Here is a 21884-nt window from a genome sequence, read left to right as displayed (position 1 = left end):
CTGCATTCTGAAACTTAAAATCTTTAAAAATCTGAAAGGACACAGTTAAACGATCATGCTTCCATCTCTGCTCGGCTTTACGACAAGCCTGTCTGAGAGAACGAGTATTGATGTCCAGCCAGTAATAAGACTTGTGCTTTGGTTGTTTCAGCTTGAAAGGAGCAATAGAATCTAAAATATTAGAGCAAAATGTGTAAAATAAAGCAATCAAATCATCATGCCCAGAAGAACACTCTGAAGCACCCAAGATAGATTTTTCAACAGCATTAGCTAGATAACTTTCACTAAACTGAGCAAGTGAGTGAATTAACATAAAAGACATAAAAGAAATAAAATTATAAACTGCAAATTTAGTTTGGTATAAAGAACAAACTTTACTAGACCTAATAATGACACAGAATATTGTAACATATTTTAGAAAATAAACTATAATCATATTCACAAATAGAATAAAGGCTAATTGTGATTTTGAAGTTGAAAATAATTTTACTATGCATTGATTACAACATATATACATATATTGACACTGTATTGAAAGAAATAAAGACTATTACCAATAGATTAATTATTTAAAGATTTTAAAAGTGACTAAAAATGAGATTAATTATACCCCAACATTTGTATTCAAAATAATAGACCAAATATGCTCAAACATAGAGAAACATCATAATCAACCATCTACAGAAATTGTATTACAAGAATGTTGGTAATAAACTCTATAATAATAATAATTTAAATATGTGAAAATATATTAATATATTCCACTGCCAGTACTGAAACAACAGATACATGGTGAATAACGGCAATTTGATATGATTATAAAAATTTGTGATAATAGATAAAAGCTGAAGTTATGTTCTGTGAAGAGTGTGTGTGATAGTCAGGAGTCCTACACACAGAAGGACGAACCATGTTCCAGCATGAAACATAGGTGCACCCGATGCTGAAACACACACACACACACACACACACACACACACACACACACACACACACATACACACACACACACACAAACACAAATTAGATAAAAGCGTTAGATAACATTTGTTTAACATCTGCTTGTATGTCATTACACTAGGACTAGGTATCATTTAACTTTGACTAATTCATTTATTCATTATCCTTCTACTTTTCCTGGTGTGGATGGCAACACGATGAGAAGGTCATCCCCAGCCACAGATTCCAGCCTCTCCCCAGATATTTGCAACTCAACTGTGACGCATAATTTCTCCAGCAGATTCTGGGTCTGCCCCTGGGTCTCAATCCAGTGGGACGTGCCTGATATAGCTCTATCGAGAGCCAATTAGGGTGTTCTTTTAAGGTGCCTGAACAACTTCAACTGGCTCCCTTCAATTCAGTGAAGCTGTGACTCTGAGGCTCTCCTGAGTTCTTGAGCCTCTCACCCTATGACAGTGAGTAAGTCCAGCCCTGCTGGAACCTCACTTCCATATTCCACAATCATATTCTTTTGCTCAGTTCATGACCATAATTGAGAAAAGGGACACTGAAAATAGACTGACAGCTTCATCCACAATCTGAGCTCCTGTTTCATCACCACAGACTGGTGTAGTGACTGTAACACTGCTGATGCTGTAAAGTTCATCTGTAAATTCTGAAACCAAAACAACTCTTCTTTTGCTTAAAGGCTTACTATACTATTTATTTTTTATGTTCTAGGATGGAATATGCATCATGTACATCTACTATGTGACAGTTGCTAACTTTAGGCATCTGGTGCTGGTATTTTAACTAAACTTTAGCTGATAGCTCTTTGGCCGTCATATCAAAGTTACAAGTTTCCAGGAGTAACATTTGAGCATGAGTATTGTTCTGACAGTCCCATTTGGTAATAGTTTATTAGTACCTAGCTCTAAATAACTGAATAATGTGGATCATAATGATACAATAAACAGAATTATTAATGAAATCATATACTGTTTATATAAAAATATTCAATAAATGTGGAACTGAACACTACGCTGGTGATAGGGTAAACTATGGCTTACTGTAGCAGTGTTCTATTCGGTAAACAATGTTCTTACCCTGAGCTGTGGTATTGGCAGAAGTCGTTTGGTTTGTCTGGCTGGTGGTGACAGTAGTGAATGTTGATTGAGTTGTCACAAGGGGGATTTTGCCCCCAGTCAGGCCAATGTTCAGGGTGTTCAACTCAGATTGGTACTGCTGAGCCACCCAGGACTGAACCACTGAGGAGTTCTCAAACAGTTTCAGATCAGGCAAATTCATCTGAAGCAGACCTTGCACTGTGCTTACATTTAAGGCCTGAGATACACACAAAAACATCACATTTACATTTCACATTTATGTTTATATCATTTTCAGATGCCCTTATCCAGAGCTTCTAACACTGATCTCATTTATACAAATGAGCAGTTGAGGTCTTTGCTCAATTTGAACTCACAACCTTCCGATCAAATATCTTTTTATTTTTTCTTACTAATTACATTTTTGCACCAAATAAAAAACAAACCTCAGCTATTAAGCTAAACTTTGCAGTAAAAAGGCAGCACCTCTGTGGTCATATCTACTGAAATAGCTGTAATGATATTTCATACCATGATAACAGCAGGGTTTAGATTCATGAAGGTGGTGATGTCCATGCTGACATTCTTGGTAGAAAGAGATTGTATATCTTGCACAGGTGCCCCACCTACACACACACACATACACACACACACACACACACACACACACACACACACACACACACACACACACACAAAGTTATATTAAGTTGGTAAGTTTGAGTAATATAAAAATAGATTAGAGCTTGTCTTTATGATTTTTGATTGAGCATCAGCAAGAACATTCTTTCACTAAATTTATTTTATTTATTTTTTATTTTTGACCCCATTGCCTCCCAATTTTACCAATACCCATCCACTAATTAGCCAGCTCTTCCTTTCAACATGACAGATATAGGGTAGGGTGAAGTTTTGCACATGCTTGCTCCAAGACACATGAAGCCAGGCAATAGCATCTTTTCAACCTGCTGCTCATACTGCATCCCATGGTTGTGGAACACACTCAGAAGAGAGATCAGTCCCTTTTCCACATACATAATGTCTCTGTCACAGCTCAGTCAGATCACAACTCAAATTCCCAAGATGCAACACTCACTTCTCATGCACGCATGCGCTCACCATCCCCGGAGTTCTGATCAGATACACCTGGCACCAATCACACGCACTCTCACCGCTAGTACTTAGGGAAGTCATTCACCCAGAATCTATGCGAAGTATATGCTCAGTCAACTTGTTTCTCTGCGATACCAAGACGTTCTACTTAGTTTGTCTTCGTGTCATCCTCGACCCTTGGTTCTGGTTTCGACTACGCTCTCTGCCTGACCCCGTTTGTGTTGTTCTTCCGATCGCTTGACCTTTGCCTGTCTTACGACGACGTTTCTTGTACTTCCCGATACCACGCTCTGCACCTGCCACCCGCTCCTGCTTCCGTGCTGATTCGAGGTTCGTGACAGTCTCAGAGATGCCCAAGAGTGACTGGGATTGCTCTGGTTGATAGAGAAGACAGCTTGCCTTTCTGAGTATGCCCCTCCCACCCAGAGAGCATTGCCAGTTTTGATCCCTCGGAATCCCTGCCACAGATGGCAATGCAACATAAGGCATGGTTACTTTGTAAAATGTTATGGCTTTACTGCTCTAGGCAAATTCACAAGTTGTCTGTACATATGCATACATGTTGAGTGTTTTATTTTTGTTAAGTGAATGAGTATTTAATCATGGTGTTTGGCTTTGTGTGTTGAAGTTTTTACCCAGGTAAGGGCTGATGAGCTGGTAATATATTCTTGCAGTACTGCGTTGTCCACTGAATGAGGAGTTGCTGATGATGTACAGAGCAGATTTCTGTTGAATGGAACATGAGGACAGATCCAGAGTGTTTGCATTCCTGCAGAGTGGGAAAAAAGTACTTAGAAATGCATCAATACCATTTTTTTCAAGACTGAGTACATAGAGGTGGTGAACTGGCAGCAATATCATATGACGATTCATGATATGATCACCATTATTTTCATGTTAGTTTTCAGGACTATGGTGCAAGATTCCTGAACAGAGCAACCAAACTAATTTCCCTATTGATGAAAATGTAGCTCTACAAGAAAACATAACCTCACAGAAAATATATCAGAGACTACTTAGAACAAGGTACCTTTTCACACAATTTGAATACATTCCACATCCCAACAAAATGTAAACTGTTTTAGAATGTAATGAATTATTTCTAAAATAAAAATGTGAGTCATGATGAGGATCAGCTTTTTTTTTTTTTTTAAGTTTCTTAAATTTCGGTATTATATGCATGGCCAGGTAAAATAAAGCAGCATAAGTGATATCTTTCCAATACTGTTTTCTTATAAAGAGTGCCTTTTTCAAAAGAATAGGTTATTGTTTGCTTTAGTCAAGCTTCTGGCTGCAGTGCTGTTAGACTCACATGCAGTTCTTGTGTCAATTGATTTTTGGCATACTCTTTAGAAAAGTCAATGCAGTGTCTAAATTTGATGCATACCCAATGCCTTGCATTGATGTCATGAATTGTTCGATTGGTTAGGCACAGCTCACTTTTATTGAACAACAGATTTAACCAAGGAGTATTGGCAGATTCCACCTTTTCCACTCCATTTGGGTTTGGTTTGTGTGGTTTTGCTGTCCCATGGGCAGAATACTCTGCCCACACAGTGCAAGTGTTGCTGCTTATTTAGATGACCATCATTTATAGTAATGATTAGCAGCAGCATTTACAACATCTGAGAGTGGTCCTCAGATCCTTGTGATAGGCAGAACTCACAAAAAAATCCAAAGTGTGTGATTGGATGGGTGGAAGTACGGTATCTGGGCCATGGGCAGGTGCATCCCGAAATTGATAAGACAGCGGCAACCGCAGCCTGACCAAGACCCAAGACCAAAAAGGGGGTGAGGCAGTTCTTGTGGATGGCTATTATCATAGGTATGTACCTAATTTTTCCACATCACCAGCCCACTGACTGACCTCACTAAAAAGGGAGCACCACATCTGCTCCAGTAGATGGAACTGTGTGAGTGGGCTTTTTGCCAGGGGGTATGTGGTACAGTGGGTGTGTGGTTGAGCATCAGCAGATATTGGAGAGTAGGCAGGTTGAACTGGCACATGTGATATTTCTCACTTGTGTGTGATCAGAGCAAATTTACTTATGTGTGGCTTGTTTATGTTTTAGGTTACACCACGAATCGGAAAGGGAGAGCTGATCTGAACTATGTGTATTTCTTTTTGTGCATGTGTGTGTGTGTTGTGGCGACAGGCCGGCGCACAGGAAACAAAGATCGCTCCTCCCGCGACTGCCGCTGTGGCGTGGAAGAGACAGCTCCGCTTCAGCGCCATCAAATGTTTTGGACAGCCAGAGAGCACGTGGCGGCGGGGCGGGGCCGCCGACACACCCACGGCTCGTGAATGGTGCACCGCGCGGAAGAATTCCACCATCCAGCAAGCGAGTGGAATGTATAAAAGGGCAATATTCCCCTCGCAGAAGAAAGAGAAGTATATCCGAGCATGCGACTCCGATGCGAGTGACGGCTCCAACCCCCCAGCTGTAACTGCCGATGGCCGAGACCCTTGCCACCCGGTCGAACTTCAACTCTTTTGTTGTGTCTATATTTGTGTATGACTGCATATACATGTGTACTTACTTCAAGCTCTCAGCAGTGATATTTTCCAGTACATTGACATCCAAAGAACAGATGCTGGAACCAACTGCATTTATTTCAGTAGTGCCCAGAGTGTGATTACCTACGCTCAGATACCTTGTAATCACTGCTTTACTCTACAAAACACACACAAATACCTCTTTTAACAAATACATCCATAGCAGTACTGACATGTTAGTTTCTTAATGTCACTAGCTCTATTTAACAAGAAATCCACAGTTAGAATTCATTATCTGATGCGATCTACTGTACCAGATGTAAATCATAGTTCCCTCACACTCTTTCTCTTTCTCTCTCTCTCTCTCTCTCTCTCTCTCTCTCTCTCTCTCTCTCTCTCTCTCTCTCACACACACACACCATCATTTTTTTTTTATTACCATCTCTGGTGCCCAGTTTCCATTATCTGAGTTCATCAAGGAGGACAGTGTGTCAATTATGGCAATGTTCCACTTTCTGATGTCATCAATAGTTGCCACACGAGATGTGGGGCCCAGTAGCTGTAGCACACTATCATTAAGGCCTGATGGGTAGATCTACAACACACACACACACACACACACACACACACACACACACACACACACACACACACACACTTATTACCATCTCAAACATCATATACAACCTAATAACTGTTCCCCTCTGTCCTACATCATTTATATGTCCATTGGTCAGTGTTGCTGACCTGGTTTAACTTGTTTAGAATGACGGTCTGGAAACTGGTGTCCACCACTTTCTCAGTGATGGCTGCCAGGTTGTCTTGCAGGACACTGATATTCAAACACAAATCGAACTGAGTGGAGTCATATCCCACAGGAAATGATGCGTCTGCAATTGTCACAGGTGTGATGGTCCCAGTGGTGCATACTGAGAAAGAGAAACAATTCACAGACAGCTCTGACAAACACTGAACATGCTCTGCAATCCTAGACCTGTCCCTTGCGTCTTTTTGGTTTTTGCGCTATTAAAGGCTACCTTTAATAACAAAATCACTTCATTGTTTCTAGGGTTGTCTTACTGCTTTAAGTACTGTTACCTGCAGCACGACGGACTTTGGACACTTTGGAGTTGCATTCTGTAAATAAATTCCTCTGTTTCTGTATTGGGGTCTTTTGATTCCTCAGGAATGGCATGAATCTCTTCAGAAACGTCTTTTTTAGATCCTACAGGCACAAAAATAGAAATTGCACAATAATTGTAATCACTGGAGAATGTCTATTCTAAATAAAATGTTACATAAACACATATAAATTGGAGATAAATAGATAACAAATAAGAAAAAGAGCTATTGAATTTTAAAGTACATTAAGGCTTTATTTTGGTAAAGCTTTACATACAGAGCTGATCTGTCCCCAGAAGTCTGATTTGAAATAGAGAGGCAGGATGCTCAGCTGCTCCAGAGTCTGCACATTCCACTTTAAAGGATTACTGTTTAATGACAAACAATGCCTGAGTTTTTATGCATATTTAACACAATATAATACAACTCTATATATGCACATATTACTTTATAATAGGGCATGCAATTAAAGCTCGGATGATACTAAAAGATTCATCACAGTTAAAGTTATGCAGATGTTTGCACCAGCTGAAGGTAAATACCATCAAAGCCTAATTTGAACTAATTTGAAATGTCCAATAAGTTTGAGTATGAACTATTAAAACTTGTTGTACTAAGTTTTAACTACAAAGTAAAGTACTACAATGGTTGTACTAAGTATAAACATATCCTTAAGTTATAAAGCTAAAAAAAAATGCACCGTCCTGCTATTGTGTAATGCTTGCTGTAATTAAAACCAACTGAAGAGAGTGATTGTCTTCAAAGTGAACAATTCTACCTTATGCAGAGCAAAAAGAGCATTTACCCCTATATTAGTATTTTGCTAGAAGGATTTAATCTGTGAATAATTTTTTCATGGTATGTGATAACTGGACAAGTATAACTCATAAAAATTCAGTTTCTGTAATGGAACATATACTTGTGGGCAAAGAAAAAAAAAAGTTGGCCAAAAATAGATAAAGTTCACTTAGTGTCACGATCTCGCCAGCAGATAGTGCTGCGGCGTCGACGTGCACAGGCGGCTGCAAAGCGCACGCGTGCACGAGATTACGGAATGAACTGTTTCCTATGGACACGTGCCTTTGTTTTGGTTTTGTTCTCTTCCTGTTTAAGCATTGGTTGATGTTCGAGGGTGTGTCATTTTGCTTGTATCTTTTCTCATTTGTAAGTCACTTTGGATAAAAGCATCTGCTAAGTGAATAAATGTAATGTAATGTAATGTCATTATTGGTCCTAGCTGTCTATGTTCAAGTGTGATTATGTTTGTTATTTAAAGCCCTCGTTTTGCTGTGCACTTTGCGCAGTATTAACTGAATGAATGAATGTTGTGGTGAATACGTTAAGTCTGCTAAGCGGTCTTGTTTTTGTGTCCTGTTCATGTTCCATGATTCAAATCCAGTTTTATTTTTAACCTCGATTATCTCTTCCAATATAGACTGCGCTTGAAAATTTCCAGTTTTTAAAAAATCCCAGTTTCTCAACAACAGTCTGAGGTCTCAGACTTTTGGACTCCACTGTATACTGTTTATAATGTATCATGTTTGATTGGCTGGTGAAGGTGAAATGGAGCACTTCTTGTGACAAAGTTTTAATCTATTATCCCCTTAAACAATACTAGTCACATACCTCAAGTATCTCCAGTGCAACCAAATTTCTGATGAGTTTTAAATGAACCCCTCTCAGCTTTTGTTTAGAATCAACCCAACAACACTTATATCCAGCTGGTGCAGCTGGGCCCGGAACGTTTTTTGTACCTCTGGTCTATTTTCAGATTTTGCTTTAAGCTTTCACTCTCACCCATAAGTGGTGTTACCACTGAGCAGCAGTGACTGTACAGCAGTGATCTGGGAGTCAGAAATATCGCCACAGTTCTTCATTTTCTCCAAAATGTGAGGGTCAGAGTTCTCAATGTAGGAGGAGTCCAGAGTGCAGGCCATATTCCCCAGAACCTCCACCTGATCCCTGGTCAGACTCACACCAGATATACCCTACAACATCATAAACCATGCAATAAAGTCACACAGAGGCTGATTTCTGATGTACAGTCAGGTCTATAAGTATTTGGACAGTGACACAATTTTAATATTCTTCCATCTGTACATCACCACAGTAGATTTGAAATGAAGCAATCAATGTGATGTGTAATGTGATTGAAATGTAGACTTTCAGCTTTAATTCAAGGGGTTTAACAAAAATATTCCATTTACTGTTTAGGAATTAGAGCTATGTTTTGCAGAGTCCCTCCATTTTGACAGGCTCTAAAGTATGCGGACAAACTAACAGTCAGAAATATTATGATTATTTTTATTACATGGATTTTATACCTTTTATTATTTTCCAGTCAATGACTACCTGAAATCAGAGTTTCCTAGCTTGAGATGCTTTGCCAGGCCATTACTGCAGCTCCCTCTAGTTGCTGCTTGTTTGTGGGTCTTTCTGCCTTCAGTTTTGTCTTCAGTAAGAGAAAAGCAGCTCAACTGGGTTGAGATCAATGGACATTTAAGAACATTTAATGTATTTGCCTTTTGAAGCACTTGGGTTGCGTTCCTGGAAATTTTTTTAGGTCATTATTCATCTGTACTGTGAAGCACCATCCTACAAGGGTTTTTTTTTTCAGTTCATTTCAGTCAGTTGACTGAATCTGAGCAGAAAGTAAAGCTCTGTACACTTCAGAATGTATCCTGCTCCTGTATCAGCAGGCACATCATCAATAAACACCAGTGACCCAGTTCCATTGGCAGCCATAAATGCCCATGCCAAAACACCTCCTCCACCATGTTTGACAGATGATGTGGTATGCTTTGGAACATGCACCCTTCCTTTCCTTCTCCATATTCTTCTCTTCCTATCATTCTGGTACAAGTTCTGATACAAAATCTTGCATCAAAACTGGTCAGGCTGTTTTTACAGGTTTATTATTATTATTTTTTTTAACAAAGTCTAATTTGGCCTTTCTGTTCTTGAGTGTTACCAGTGGTTTGCATCTTGAAGTAAACCGTCTGTATTTACATTCATGAAAATTCACATTGGCACCTCTTTAGCTAACATTTAGCGTTCCCATGAACAGCTACGAAATGCAAATTCAATACTTTGAATCAACTCCAGACCTTTTATCTCCTTAATTTGTCATAAAAAAAGGAAAAAACAGGCCACACCTGGTCATGAAACTGCTTATCAGTTAATTGTCCAATTACTTTTGAGCCTGTGAAAATGGAGGGATAAAAAGTGTCTGTAATTCCCAAACAGTTCCTGTAATATTTTTTAAATTAAACCCCTTGAATTAAATCGGAAAATCAACACTTCAGTCACATCTTGATTGCTTCATTTCAAATGCATTGTGGTGGTGTACAGAGGCAGAATTATGAAAATTGTGTATGTAGGTGTGTACAGTGAGGGAAAAAAGTATTTGATCCCCTGCTGATTTTGTACGTTTGCCCACTGACAAAGAAATGATCAGTCTATAATTTTAATGGTAGATTTATTTGAACAGTGAGAGACAGAATAACAACAAAAAAATCCAGAAAAACACATCAAAAATGTTATAAATTAATTCGCATTTTAATAAGGGAAATAAGTATTTGACCCCTCTGCAAAACATGACTTAGTACTTGGTGGCAAAACCCTTGTTGGCAATCACAGAGGTCAGACGTTTCTTGTAATTGGCCACCAGGTTTGCACACATCTCAGGAGGGATTTTGTCCCACTCCTCTTTGCAGATCTTCTCCAAGTCATTAAGGTTTCGAGGCTGACGTTTGGCAACTCGAACCTTCAGCTCCCTCCACAGATTTTCTATGGGGTTAAGGTCTGGAGACTGGCTAGGCCACTCCAGGACCTTAATGTGCTTCTTCTTGAGCCACTCCTTTGTTGCCTTGGCCGTGTGTTTTGGGTCATTGTCATGCTGGAATACCCATCCACGACCCATTTTCAATGCCATGGCTGAGGGAAGGAGGTTCTCACCCAAGATTTGACGGTACATGACCCCATCCATCCTCCCTTTGATGCGGTGAAGCTGTCCTGTCCCCTTAGCAGAAAAACACCCCCAAAGCATAATGTTTCCACCTCCATGTTTGACGGTGGGGATGGTGTTCTTGGGGTCATAGGCAGCATTCCTCCTCCTCCAAACACGGCGAGTTGAGTTGATGCCAAAGAGCTCCATTTTGTTGTCATCTGACCACAACACTTTCACCCAATTGTCCTCTGAATCATTCAGATGTTCATTGGCAAACTTCAGACGGGCATGTATATGTGCTTTCTTGAGTAGGGGGACCTTGCGGGCGCTGCAGGATTTCAGTCCTTCACGGCGTAGTGTGTTACCAATTGTTTTCTTGGTGACTATGGTCCCAGCTGCCTTGAGATCATTGACAAGATCCTCCCGTGTAGTTCTGGGCTGATTCCTCACTGTTCTCATGATCATTGCAAGTCCACGAGGTGAGATCTTGCATGGAGCCCCAGGTCGAGGAAGATTGACAGTTCTTTTGTGTTTCTTCCATTTGCGAATAATCGCACCAACTGTTGTCACCTTCTCACCAAGCTGCTTGGCAATGGTCTTGTAGCCCATTCCAGACTTGTGTAGGTCTGCAATCTTGTCCCTGACATCCTTGGAGAGCTCTTTGGTCTTGGCCATGGTGGAGAGTTTGGAATCTGATTGATTGATTGCTTCTGTGGACAGGTGTCTTTTATACAGGTAACAAGCTGAGATTAAGAGCACTCCCTTTAAGAGTGTGATCCTAATCTCAGCTTGTTACCTGTATAAAAGACACCTGAGAGCCAGAAATCTTTCTGATTGAGAGCAGGTCAAATACTTACTTCCCTCAATAAAATGCAAATCAATTTATAACATTTTTGACATGCATTTTTCTGGATTTTCTTGTTGTTATTCTGTCTCTCACTGTTCAAATAAATCTACCATTAAAATTATAGACTGATCATTTCTTTGTCAGTGGGCAAACGTACAAAATCAGCAGGGGATCAAATAATTTTTTCCCTCACTGTATGTTAGCGAGCTATCCTGTGTGATTTAAGTGAATGAGTCTGTTGTATGTGTGAATTGTAAGGATTACTCTGATACAGTTATTACATGTTATTAAGTTACATGTATTACATGTTGTCTGTTACATGTTAGTAAATGTTTTTAGAAGTATTAAATTACATCTAATGTTGTATTGGCCATAAGCTAGCATCTTGTTACATTAAAGGACAGGGACATGCAGTGTAAATGCCTTGTGCTTTAAGAAATACGTAAGATGTATGCAACGTTTCTGAAATTTTTTATTCCTTTTATCTTAGCAGTTGGGCTTCTGGGTCTCATACTTATGGAGAGTTCAAAAGCTGCTATGGTATTTCTATAGCATTTCAGTTCCAATAATCAGTGCATGAAATATTTTTTTATAAACGTTTTGCATTATAAGTAATTGCACAGTTTGTATGTGTGCTTATTACCAGGCAGTCCCGTGCATTGTTGAACAGGGTGGCTGTTTTGTTGAGGATACTTGATGGAACAGAGAAATCTGCTCCTCCCAAAGCAGTGAAATATGATCTGCAACTGCCATGCTGCACTTTGTCATACCTATATTACACACACACACACACACACACACACACACACACACACACACACACACACACACACACACACACGTAAAAGCATTACATATAATATAGGGTCAGTCCATCTCAAGTGGTTCAATAATAGTAAAGTTGGATGCTTGATGGTCAAGCAACCTGTATTGAACCACTTGAGATGGATTGACCCTATATAAAACAATTTTAAACATAAACATGCAACATGGCAACCAACATGGGTAAATACAGTGTGAACTTTTTTTTTTTACACACCTGTAGTAAAGGAGCATGTCAGTAGGGACATCAGTGAAGTTCACAGAGTCTTCTTTCATGTTGTTGTAAATGCAGGTCAGCTACAACAGAGAACACCTTGAATTGTATACAGTTACATTCAGCATTCTTTTTACTTTACTTTAATTTATCACACCACTCTCATGGCATGAATAACTTCAAACAATCTCATTTGATATGTATGATGCATGTTGAATGCTACACCAGCATTTGCCTGTGTTTTTCAGAGGTTCTTCCATGGTTAAACCTAGCTGGCTAAAGTAAGGTAACCTGACAGAGAATGTATGTAATTTGCTAAAAACAAAGTGTTAGCTGGTTAGTAAATTAACCAGCAATATTCAATCTGGACTTCAATCTGTCTACAAGAAACAAATTTTATTGTTAATGCAAAATGCAAAGTTCCTGTTACCTCCCCGGAGATTTTCCCATAACAGCATATATCCAAGTGTTTGATTTCTCGTATGCCATGGGAATTTGCCAACAATTACAATATTTTTTTACTAATGAAAAACACATTGTAATATTATCAATTTATAGTTACATTTAATGTTGTGGAATGTCAGTGAAACAAGTTAGTTCCTGTTCTCACGTATAATGTAATTATATACATTTATGGCATTTGGCAGATGGCGACCGATTTGTCAGATTTAGGGTTAGACTTAGGGTTAGCAACTTACAAAAGTGATGCTACTATAGAAATAATAACATATTAGAACATGCAGATTAATATAGAGCTGTAATATGCCTTTCAGCGGACACTCCGTTATAACCATGCATTTATAAAAAATTAATCCTGATCGGATTTTAGAATTCAACAGCAATGTAGTATTATACATTTTAAAACATGAATAATCTTGAACAACCTGATATAAAACAAGTGTATTAAATGTTCAACTGCTAGAATTCATGACTGAAATTATCTCATTTTGGAAGAATATCAGAGTGTATGTACCTGAGCCTCTTTCAGGAGGACCTTGTCTCTGCCTGCACGTGGTCTACAGGCTTTCACTAGATCTTTGGTTTTTTGCTGTGGGAGAGACTGAACTGAGCTACAGGAGAATCCCTGCAGTACTGATGCTGACAGACTGTGGGGAGAAACCAACAAACACATGCACACACACACTTGAATGCCTCAATTTTCAACACCAAAAAGGCATGCGATAAGCCAATATATTATAATGCTTAGCTGGACCCTTACAGTTGTTGCTCACACACTGTGGACTTATTCTGGCAGTATATATTTATACAATAAAAAAAAACATGTATAAGAATGGGTTTCTAACTCACTCTTCTGGATTATCACTGGTATTGGCCACTGCACCAAACAACATCATAGCCTGGTAAAAATCAAACAAAAAATTGAACAGTTATTCATTTTTACACATATCAAGAGTCCACAAGCATTATCTAAAATATTTGATTGTGTGTGTGTGTGTGTGTGTGTGTTTTGTTACCTGTTCATGACTCCAGCTCTTGTTATTAATGAGTGAAATCTCAACAGAGCTCAGTGATGACAGTAGAATAACTGGGATATGCATGACCAATGCATCTGGGACATTCTCTATCACTTTGGACTGGTCTGCAGAGATTACCTGGAAGAAACATGGAAATATACACGTGTATATTACGTTATATCTCTATCTATCTATCTATCTATCTATCTATCTATCTATCTATATATATATATATATATATATATATATATATATATATATATACACACACACACATATATACACGGCTGGTGGTGGAGGGAGATTAAACTCAATGCTGAAATGCTTCACTGCTGCTACTTCTGGTGTAAAATTTTAGCAGAGCAGAGATTACAGTGCTTACAAACTGAAGTTTTGTCATCATTCCACACAAGACATTTTCTTTACAAACTCGATGTGTTTTCCCACCCTCTTTTTATTGACAGGATATAATCGGCCCTGATCATCGGTACATCTCTAATATATATAAAAAATTATGCATGTGTGAGTGTGAGATGTGTGTACCTGCTGGACATAGGTTTCTTGAAGAATAACTGGTGCTGACAGAATGTTATTGATGAATGTTGGATTCTGGGATAAAGACAGAAGCTGAGAAGATGGGATGCTGGAGATTGTTGCAGAAGGAACGCCACCGATGAGTGTTCCCAGAGATAACAGAGAAGAGGCACTGCTGATCTGTTAAGCAAAACAATAGCCAATCAGAAAAACTCAACCTGAAGATTACCTGTTCACTTTTACTTGCATGCTATATGTACACCATATAGGAGTTACAGCCCTCTTTAAACATAGTCTACATTTGAACGTGACAAATCACTGCTTAGTTGCTTGGTCATCTATGTAGGTCTGCACCATTTTGAACATTTACAAACATGTGTGCTACGAAATGCAATTGATTCCAGATGTGGGATTTGCATCTGGAATCTGTCCAGATGACTCCCAAGTGTTGTAAGTAACTCAAGGTGAGGTTTCTCCACTCCACTTCATCAGTTCTACTGAATGGTGAAAAAAAATCTCTGTGGCAAAATACCTGGCAGGAAGACACTCCCATATAATAGAATTTTTTTTTTCATGTTTTGTAGTCAGTAGTTTACACTCACATTAACGCCTGCACTAATGATGCTCTGGATGAGGGCATTTTCTTGGCCCTGGTCCCAGCCTCTGATGTTACTGAGTGTAGGCAGAGCACTGTTTATCACATTGTAGGGGGCGGAGCTTATCTGGCCAACAGTCAGGCCAACACTCTGGCTGCCAAGCAACTGAATTGTAGGTGCTGACACACTAGGAAACTTTTCCACCAGTGCTGCTGTGATCTAAGAAAGATGGATAACTTACACTGTTAAAGAACAACTGATTAGACATGCTCATTCAAATGGTAGAAAATCTGATACTATTATTGGGATTGGTATTTAAAATTGACTGATTACCTCTGGATTGGTTTCATTGCAGAATTTGTTGATGCCCGACAGAATGATCTGACTGTCTTCATTTCCAAGAGGAACAAATGCAGAGGCAGGAGCTTCACAGAGAAGTCCACCTGGTAATCTGCACACAAACACAAACACGGAGTCTGAATATCTGCCCATATACATAACAATAATGAAGGACTTGATACAGTATGTCATGTTAATCAAGAAACTGCGCATTACCATTTTTCTAATTTATATATTAATTTCAGTTTTTGTTGTGTTCTATAGTGCAGGCGTGTCTTAATGTAGACCACTAGTGATTTTTTTCAAATTTAATACAATAATTTTTTATTTTGTAATTTTATAATGTAAATTTACTAATTAAATTATTGACAACTACTTCAGTGAAAAATAGAATCTTTGAAATATTTAAATTAATTTCAGATTTTCATAGTGTTTGATATGCCCCCTATTTGATTTAATGACAGTGTGCACTTGAGCTGGCATAGACTGCACACATTTTCGCAAAAACCTTATCCTTAATCCATCAGAATGTTGTCTGTACACATGCTTCAATAAAAGAGTTTAGACATGAGGAAAATCTGACCTTTTTTAGAAAGCAGTTAACATCACAAATTTCAATTTCAATATCACAAATTTGCTTACATTTAAATAGGGTCCTAGAAGTCAGAAGCAGAATCTTGAATAGTCAATATTCAAGATGTTAAACATTTAATTTCTTTTGTTGTAAATATTTTTAAATTCTAACCTTCTATTTATTTCCAATTTTAAATGAAAAAAATCCCAGATTTTCTGTCTCAGACTTTTGGACCACACTGTATATTACAGGGTTTCTATTGTCTGGTTAAAACTGGTATTTGACCTGTAAAAACTGCATGATCGGCAAATTCAAATACTGCTGGATACATTATGAAGTAAAAATAGTAATTGAATATCTTTTCTCTTTTGATTCAATAATGTATGTCTCTTTAAATGAACAAAGATGATATGCTGAAAAAAAGTCACTGTTTAAATGTAGTTGTTTAAGCATGCTGCCACTGGGGGTTGTATCACTACCTACCGCTAACCTGTAATTATATAGTCACTGCTGTGGAATCACTGGTTTATATACACTCTATTCAAGTCCGAAATGTAAAATTCCTCATACTCAGTCAGAAATGACTTAAGTACATTTTAAAGTTCTAGTTTCTTCTCTCTACTGACAATCACTGTACAATCGTGACAATGACAAAACAGTTGACTATTTAAAATTTCATGTTAAAAGCAGACAATTTTGATCAGCCTAATCGAGACAGTGAGGAACATGGTCAAAGAGACATGATCCTGGTCCAGCTGCAAAAAAGCAGAATTGTCATTTGAGAATACATTTGAGAATATGCATAACAAGGAAACGTTTCCTTGCTTCATGCTTCCTCTGATGCATAAATTAAATGGTAAATGGTCTGCATTTATATAGCGCTTTTATCCAAAGCACTTTACAGTGTGTCTCATTCACCCATTCACACACACCAATGGTAGCAGAGCTCCCATGCAAGGCACTAACTTGCCATCGGGAGCAACTTGGAGTTCAGTGTCTTGCCCAAGGACACTTCGGCATGTGAAGTCGTGGGCTGGGAATCGAACCGCCAACCCTACGATTAGTGGACAACCTGCTCTACCACCTGAGCCACAGCCGCTCTATTACATTTTGCCCTATTAAATTATGTATCACAATACTTATTAAAGTATTACATTATGCTCTATTAAATCATGCACAAATGATTTGCATAATATTAATGCGGAGAGAAGAAATTTGGCTTGATTAATTTTAAATGTAAAAAAATCTGTATATATTTGGCATAAATTGACTCTCAGTATGCCTACATTACCCAGCATAAATATTGACATGACTTTTTGGGCCCAGATTGCCTACACTGAATAGCGCTTCATGTTAATAAATGTTCCCTTTCAAAGGGAACTTCGACGTTGTGCTTAGGATAACATTATGATAGCACCCTTACGCATGTGACCAGTATCTGAAGCTTGTATAAAATCTTGCCTCTACTTGTGAAGCTTTTGGGCATAGAGCATACGACAGCAGCCCTCGAGGGGTCTGTCTGTCAGCATTGTGAACATTTCACAATTAGGCAGCTCCGCTCTCGGCTCGCTCTCTTCTCGTCTGAAGGGAGTTGGGTTTCAGAGCCTCGCGGATCTGGGCCGGCCACTGCTGAGGCAGCCAGCTGGTTAAGGTTGTGGGGTTCTCTTATGGATTTGGAAGAGGAGCCGAAGACAAGTGCTGCTCTATCTCTTGCTCTGTCTTCCGGGTCCGGCTCTCCGCCTGACTTTGGAGTTCGCGTCAGACTCCTGTGGAAAGCCAAAAGCCAAAACATCCTCGCTGACTCCGAGGAGTCGGTAGAGGGTGCCATTGCACCAAAAACCGACAGCAGCTCTCAAGCTTATAAAGAGCTGCTTGAGGTGATTACTAGGGCAGTTGAAAAGTTGAATATAGACCGGCCCGGGGAAGAGGAAGTGGCTCGTAGCAGGCTGGATGAGCGCTTCCTCTCCAAGGAAAATAAATATAAATCTCCAGCACACCACAGAAAACTCCCCTTTTTTACAGAAGTGCATGATGAGATATCACGCTTCTGGAGAAAACCATACACTAGCCGTGTTTATAACGAGCAGCACGGCTATTTAGCGATGCTGAAGGTGGAGGAGGCGCTTGCGAGCCACCTCTATCCATGAATGGCAGGTAATTTAGGGAGGCCAACTTTACCCTATAAGCCATGTAAGGCCATCTCGGTGTTGGTGGGCATTGGTGGTTCCTATGCGGCAGCGGGTCTTGCTTGTAGGTCACTGCATACAATGGCAGTGTTGCAGGCCTACCAAGCAGACCTGCTGAGTGAGCTCGATACTGGGGAGGGAATTGGGCCCGAGGCAGTGGCAGAGCTGCTCCGCACCACAGATTTATCTGTCCGGGCGACCAAACAAACGGCCCGTCATATCGGCCGTTCAATGGGTAGCCTGGTTGTGGCGGAGAGGCACCTATGGCTCAACCTCTCAGGGATGGGGGACAAAAATAAGGTCTCCTTGCTGGACGTAATGACAAAATTAATATTCATGAAATAATAAGCTTTATCGTCTCTTACTAAAATGGGACATAACGATTTCCCTGTCACCATGTGTTTGTTCTCACATTTTATTTTCTCACTCTCATATAATAAGGCTTTGGTCTCTGTAGGATTGCCTCTTATAAATAAATCTGAACAAAAATTCTGCAGTGTTCTATCTCTCAGTCTTGAATTGGGCACACCTACATATTAATTAGTGTGCTTTGAAATTAGAGATTAGTATTATATAGTGAATATATAATGCTTTACCTGAGAGGGCTAAAGTTGGGATTCTGGATGTATAATTGAGTTGTGTAGTATTCTGTGACATTGGCTGAAATCTCTGAGTTACTAAACAACTGAAGATTTTCGGAATTCTCCAGGAACACAGCAATCTACAGGACACAATAAAAACACAATCAATAAACTTTGAGGTCAATGTGTGTTTACATATTTTTTTTCCATATGTATGTGCATATATATACATATATATATATATATATATATATATATATATATATATATATATATATATATATATATATATATATATATACCATCCACTTTATTAGGAACACCTGTACAACTGCATGCTCATGCAGTTATCTAATCAGCTAATCATGTGGCAGCAGCACAGTGCATAAAATAATGCAGACACATGTCAAGACCTTCAGCTAATGTTTATATGAAACATCAGAATGGGGAAAAATTTTAATCTTGGAGACTTTACCGTGGTATTGTTGTTGGTGCTAGTTAGGCTGGTTTGAGTATTTCAGAAACTGCTGTACTCCTGGGATTTTCACACACAACAGTCTATATTATTACAGAAGGTAACAGGGGGTTATCCATGGATGGGCATCCATGAGGAAATCTGGCAGCAACAACCATGCTGAATTTATTCCCATTAAATTAAGCTCTTGAGCTGTATCTACATGATTTTACCTGCATAATTATAAACTAAAACATTATTTTTAGGTCATTTATTTCTTATAAAGAATATCATCCAACATTACATATCTGTGAGTGGCATGCTTTGTACGAAAGGACAGATTTGCATCATGCCTAATCTCGTCTACTGAAGTCAGTGTTCAGATTGCACTCCAATGGATTTGAGCTAAAATGGATCATAAGATTTTGCACAAACTTGTGGAATCCATGCCAGCTTGAGTGCACACGGTCATTAAAGTAAAAAGTGGACATACCAATACTAAGAAAATCTGAAAAGTAAATATTTAAATGTAAATATTTAAAATATTCTACATTTTATTCAGGTTGTTGCCAATAATATACTGTAATTTGTAATGAAAACTGTTGTATTAAATTAGAAAAGAATGCAAAACAGAAGAATTTTCACTAATGCTCTCAGACTTTTGGACCTCACTCTGTATGTGTGTTTGTGTGTGTGCATGCATGTTTGTTTTACCTTGCTATCTGATATAAATGACCGGAGATCGGTGAGGGTGATGAAGGTTATGAAGAATCCAATGTTATTAGCAAACCAGGCAGTAGAGTTCAGAAGAGGATCTGAGGAGTTATAGCAGTGGGGGCTGCCTTCTGCAAGATACACACAGATGGATATGTAGACACACATACATTTGCACACACAAACATTAATTAAAATTAATGTGCAGTTAGCAAATTAATTTTAAGCATCCATTTATCAGAAAGATAAAAAGAGAGAGGTGTGGCTATTCTTACCGCTGCTGTTCAGATACACTTTCATAGAGCTGTACACATCAGCCGGGGTGAAATCAGTTGCAGAAAAATTGTAGTTGTCCCCCAGGACAGACACCCTGCTCACAAACATATATAGAGGTGATTTTACTAAAAATTCTCAGATTTTTATCCAACAGACATGGGGCAGTATTTGTGCTGTGAGCCCTGTGTAATGGTACATCCAGCAAAGACTCACAGTTTCCTGTATGAGAGACAGGAGGCGCCACTGAGTTTGGCAGCACTGATGAGCTGAGAACTGAGGTAGGGCAGGTAGTGAACCAGGGTGACATTAAACCACTGTTCTACATCAGCCTGAGATGAGGCACTGAGAGCTCGAGGCCACACACACTCCAACGTTTGGCTGGCCAGAGCTGAGGACAAAACAGGCTCCTGTAGAGAGAAACAGGGATTACTCTAGGAGCTAATATTGATATAATAAAGGCAAGTAATCCACATGGACTAAAAGGGTAGGTGAAATGAAGACAGGTGTACCATCTCCAGGAACTGATCGGTTCTATTGTAGCTGTTGAGGAGTGTGCAGAGCTCAGAACCATTAACGACTGTGTTCGGCCTGTTCAGAAACTCGCTGAGTTCTTCAGGAGAGATGGAGTCCAAAAGCTAGTGGACACAGAGGAGAGACAACACATCCGTTACAGAAGGAGATGTGGACAGCTCATTGGCTGCCACTTACACTATTAATGAGCGATTCACTGACACAATCAGCAGAAATACCTCTTCCTGTCGGTCAGGTGGGATCAGAGACAGGAAATCCTTCAGGTCGGGGAATCCAAAACTGAGGAACAGCCCTTTCAGGAACATGTAGAAGCTTCCGCTGTCATAGCAGCTCAGGCCTGTGAGGCAATATAGGACACTAATGAGAAAAGTCTGTGTTGAATTCAGATTGACGATCTCAAACCAGTGAATGTGGGTCACTACTGACTTAGCCCAAATTACAAATACACAAGCAAGAGCAGTCTTAATCGAAACACACACACACACACACACACACACACACACACACACACACACACACACACACCTTGACTGGACTGGTACTTGAGATAGTCTTGTGTGTAATTGAAGACAATGTTGGACTGTGCTGCAGAGAGGTCACTGTACACATGATCAAGTCCTTTCACTCTGTAAACACAACAACATAGAAGTAAACGAGTTAAAAATCAAAGAACGTAAAGAATAGATCTGTGCATTCATGTTAACTGGGAGCTCACATCTCTCTGTAGGAGTCACAGCTGATGTTCATGGGGATGATGGACAGGGTGTTTGGACCAATCCCAGGAAGGAAGAAGGAAAGATAAGTCTGGAACCACAGGGCAAAGTCATCTGGGCTGAAACTTTGGAAGTGAGGCACCAGATACAAGAACGTCATGTTCAGAATGGTGTCTGATATTGTTGGAGGAATGCTGGTCAAGTTCATCTGCAAACACACAGCAGCATGGATTAACAGTCTTGACACACTTGGTCTTCATCAAATAGTATGCATAGAATCAATGTATATTATTTCGAAGGAA

At 39.3% G+C, this 21884-nt stretch overlaps 1 protein-coding gene across 2 annotated transcripts in view; it reads right to left on the bottom strand.

Annotated features, from left to right (window-relative positions):
- Positions 1-372: 372 nt before the first annotated feature.
- Positions 373-21884, bottom strand: part of LOC108258581 (uncharacterized) — an 83602-nt gene continuing 62090 nt past the window's right edge. For both annotated transcript variants that reach the window (XM_053676060.1, XM_053676061.1), the window contains 26 exons: positions 21585-21790; positions 21395-21495; positions 21088-21206; positions 20848-20973; positions 20552-20745; positions 20338-20432; positions 20063-20193; positions 18910-19034; positions 15548-15665; positions 15221-15433; positions 14628-14798; positions 14085-14222; positions 13918-13967; positions 13583-13715; positions 12613-12692; positions 12217-12343; positions 8575-8765; positions 7055-7145; positions 6754-6880; positions 6403-6584; positions 6095-6250; positions 5700-5833; positions 3794-3927; positions 2577-2671; positions 2046-2283; positions 373-943 (listed from right to left, as the gene is read on the bottom strand). In XM_053676060.1, the coding sequence (XP_053532035.1) occupies positions 852-943; positions 2046-2283; positions 2577-2671; positions 3794-3927; positions 5700-5833; positions 6095-6250; positions 6403-6584; positions 6754-6880; positions 7055-7145; positions 8575-8765; positions 12217-12343; positions 12613-12692; positions 13583-13715; positions 13918-13967; positions 14085-14222; positions 14628-14798; positions 15221-15433; positions 15548-15665; positions 18910-19034; positions 20063-20193; positions 20338-20432; positions 20552-20745; positions 20848-20973; positions 21088-21206; positions 21395-21495; positions 21585-21790 (3567 nt within the window). In that variant the 3' untranslated portion in view covers positions 373-851. The remainder of the gene's footprint in view (positions 944-2045; positions 2284-2576; positions 2672-3793; positions 3928-5699; positions 5834-6094; positions 6251-6402; positions 6585-6753; positions 6881-7054; positions 7146-8574; positions 8766-12216; positions 12344-12612; positions 12693-13582; positions 13716-13917; positions 13968-14084; positions 14223-14627; positions 14799-15220; positions 15434-15547; positions 15666-18909; positions 19035-20062; positions 20194-20337; positions 20433-20551; positions 20746-20847; positions 20974-21087; positions 21207-21394; positions 21496-21584; positions 21791-21884) is intronic.

The sequence above is a fragment of the Ictalurus punctatus genome, chromosome 26, assembly GCF_001660625.3.
Source record: "Ictalurus punctatus breed USDA103 chromosome 26, Coco_2.0, whole genome shotgun sequence".
NCBI lineage: Eukaryota > Metazoa > Chordata > Actinopteri > Siluriformes > Ictaluridae > Ictalurus > Ictalurus punctatus.
Note: the sequence above shows the minus strand (reverse complement) of the source record. Positions and strands in the feature narration are given on the sequence as shown.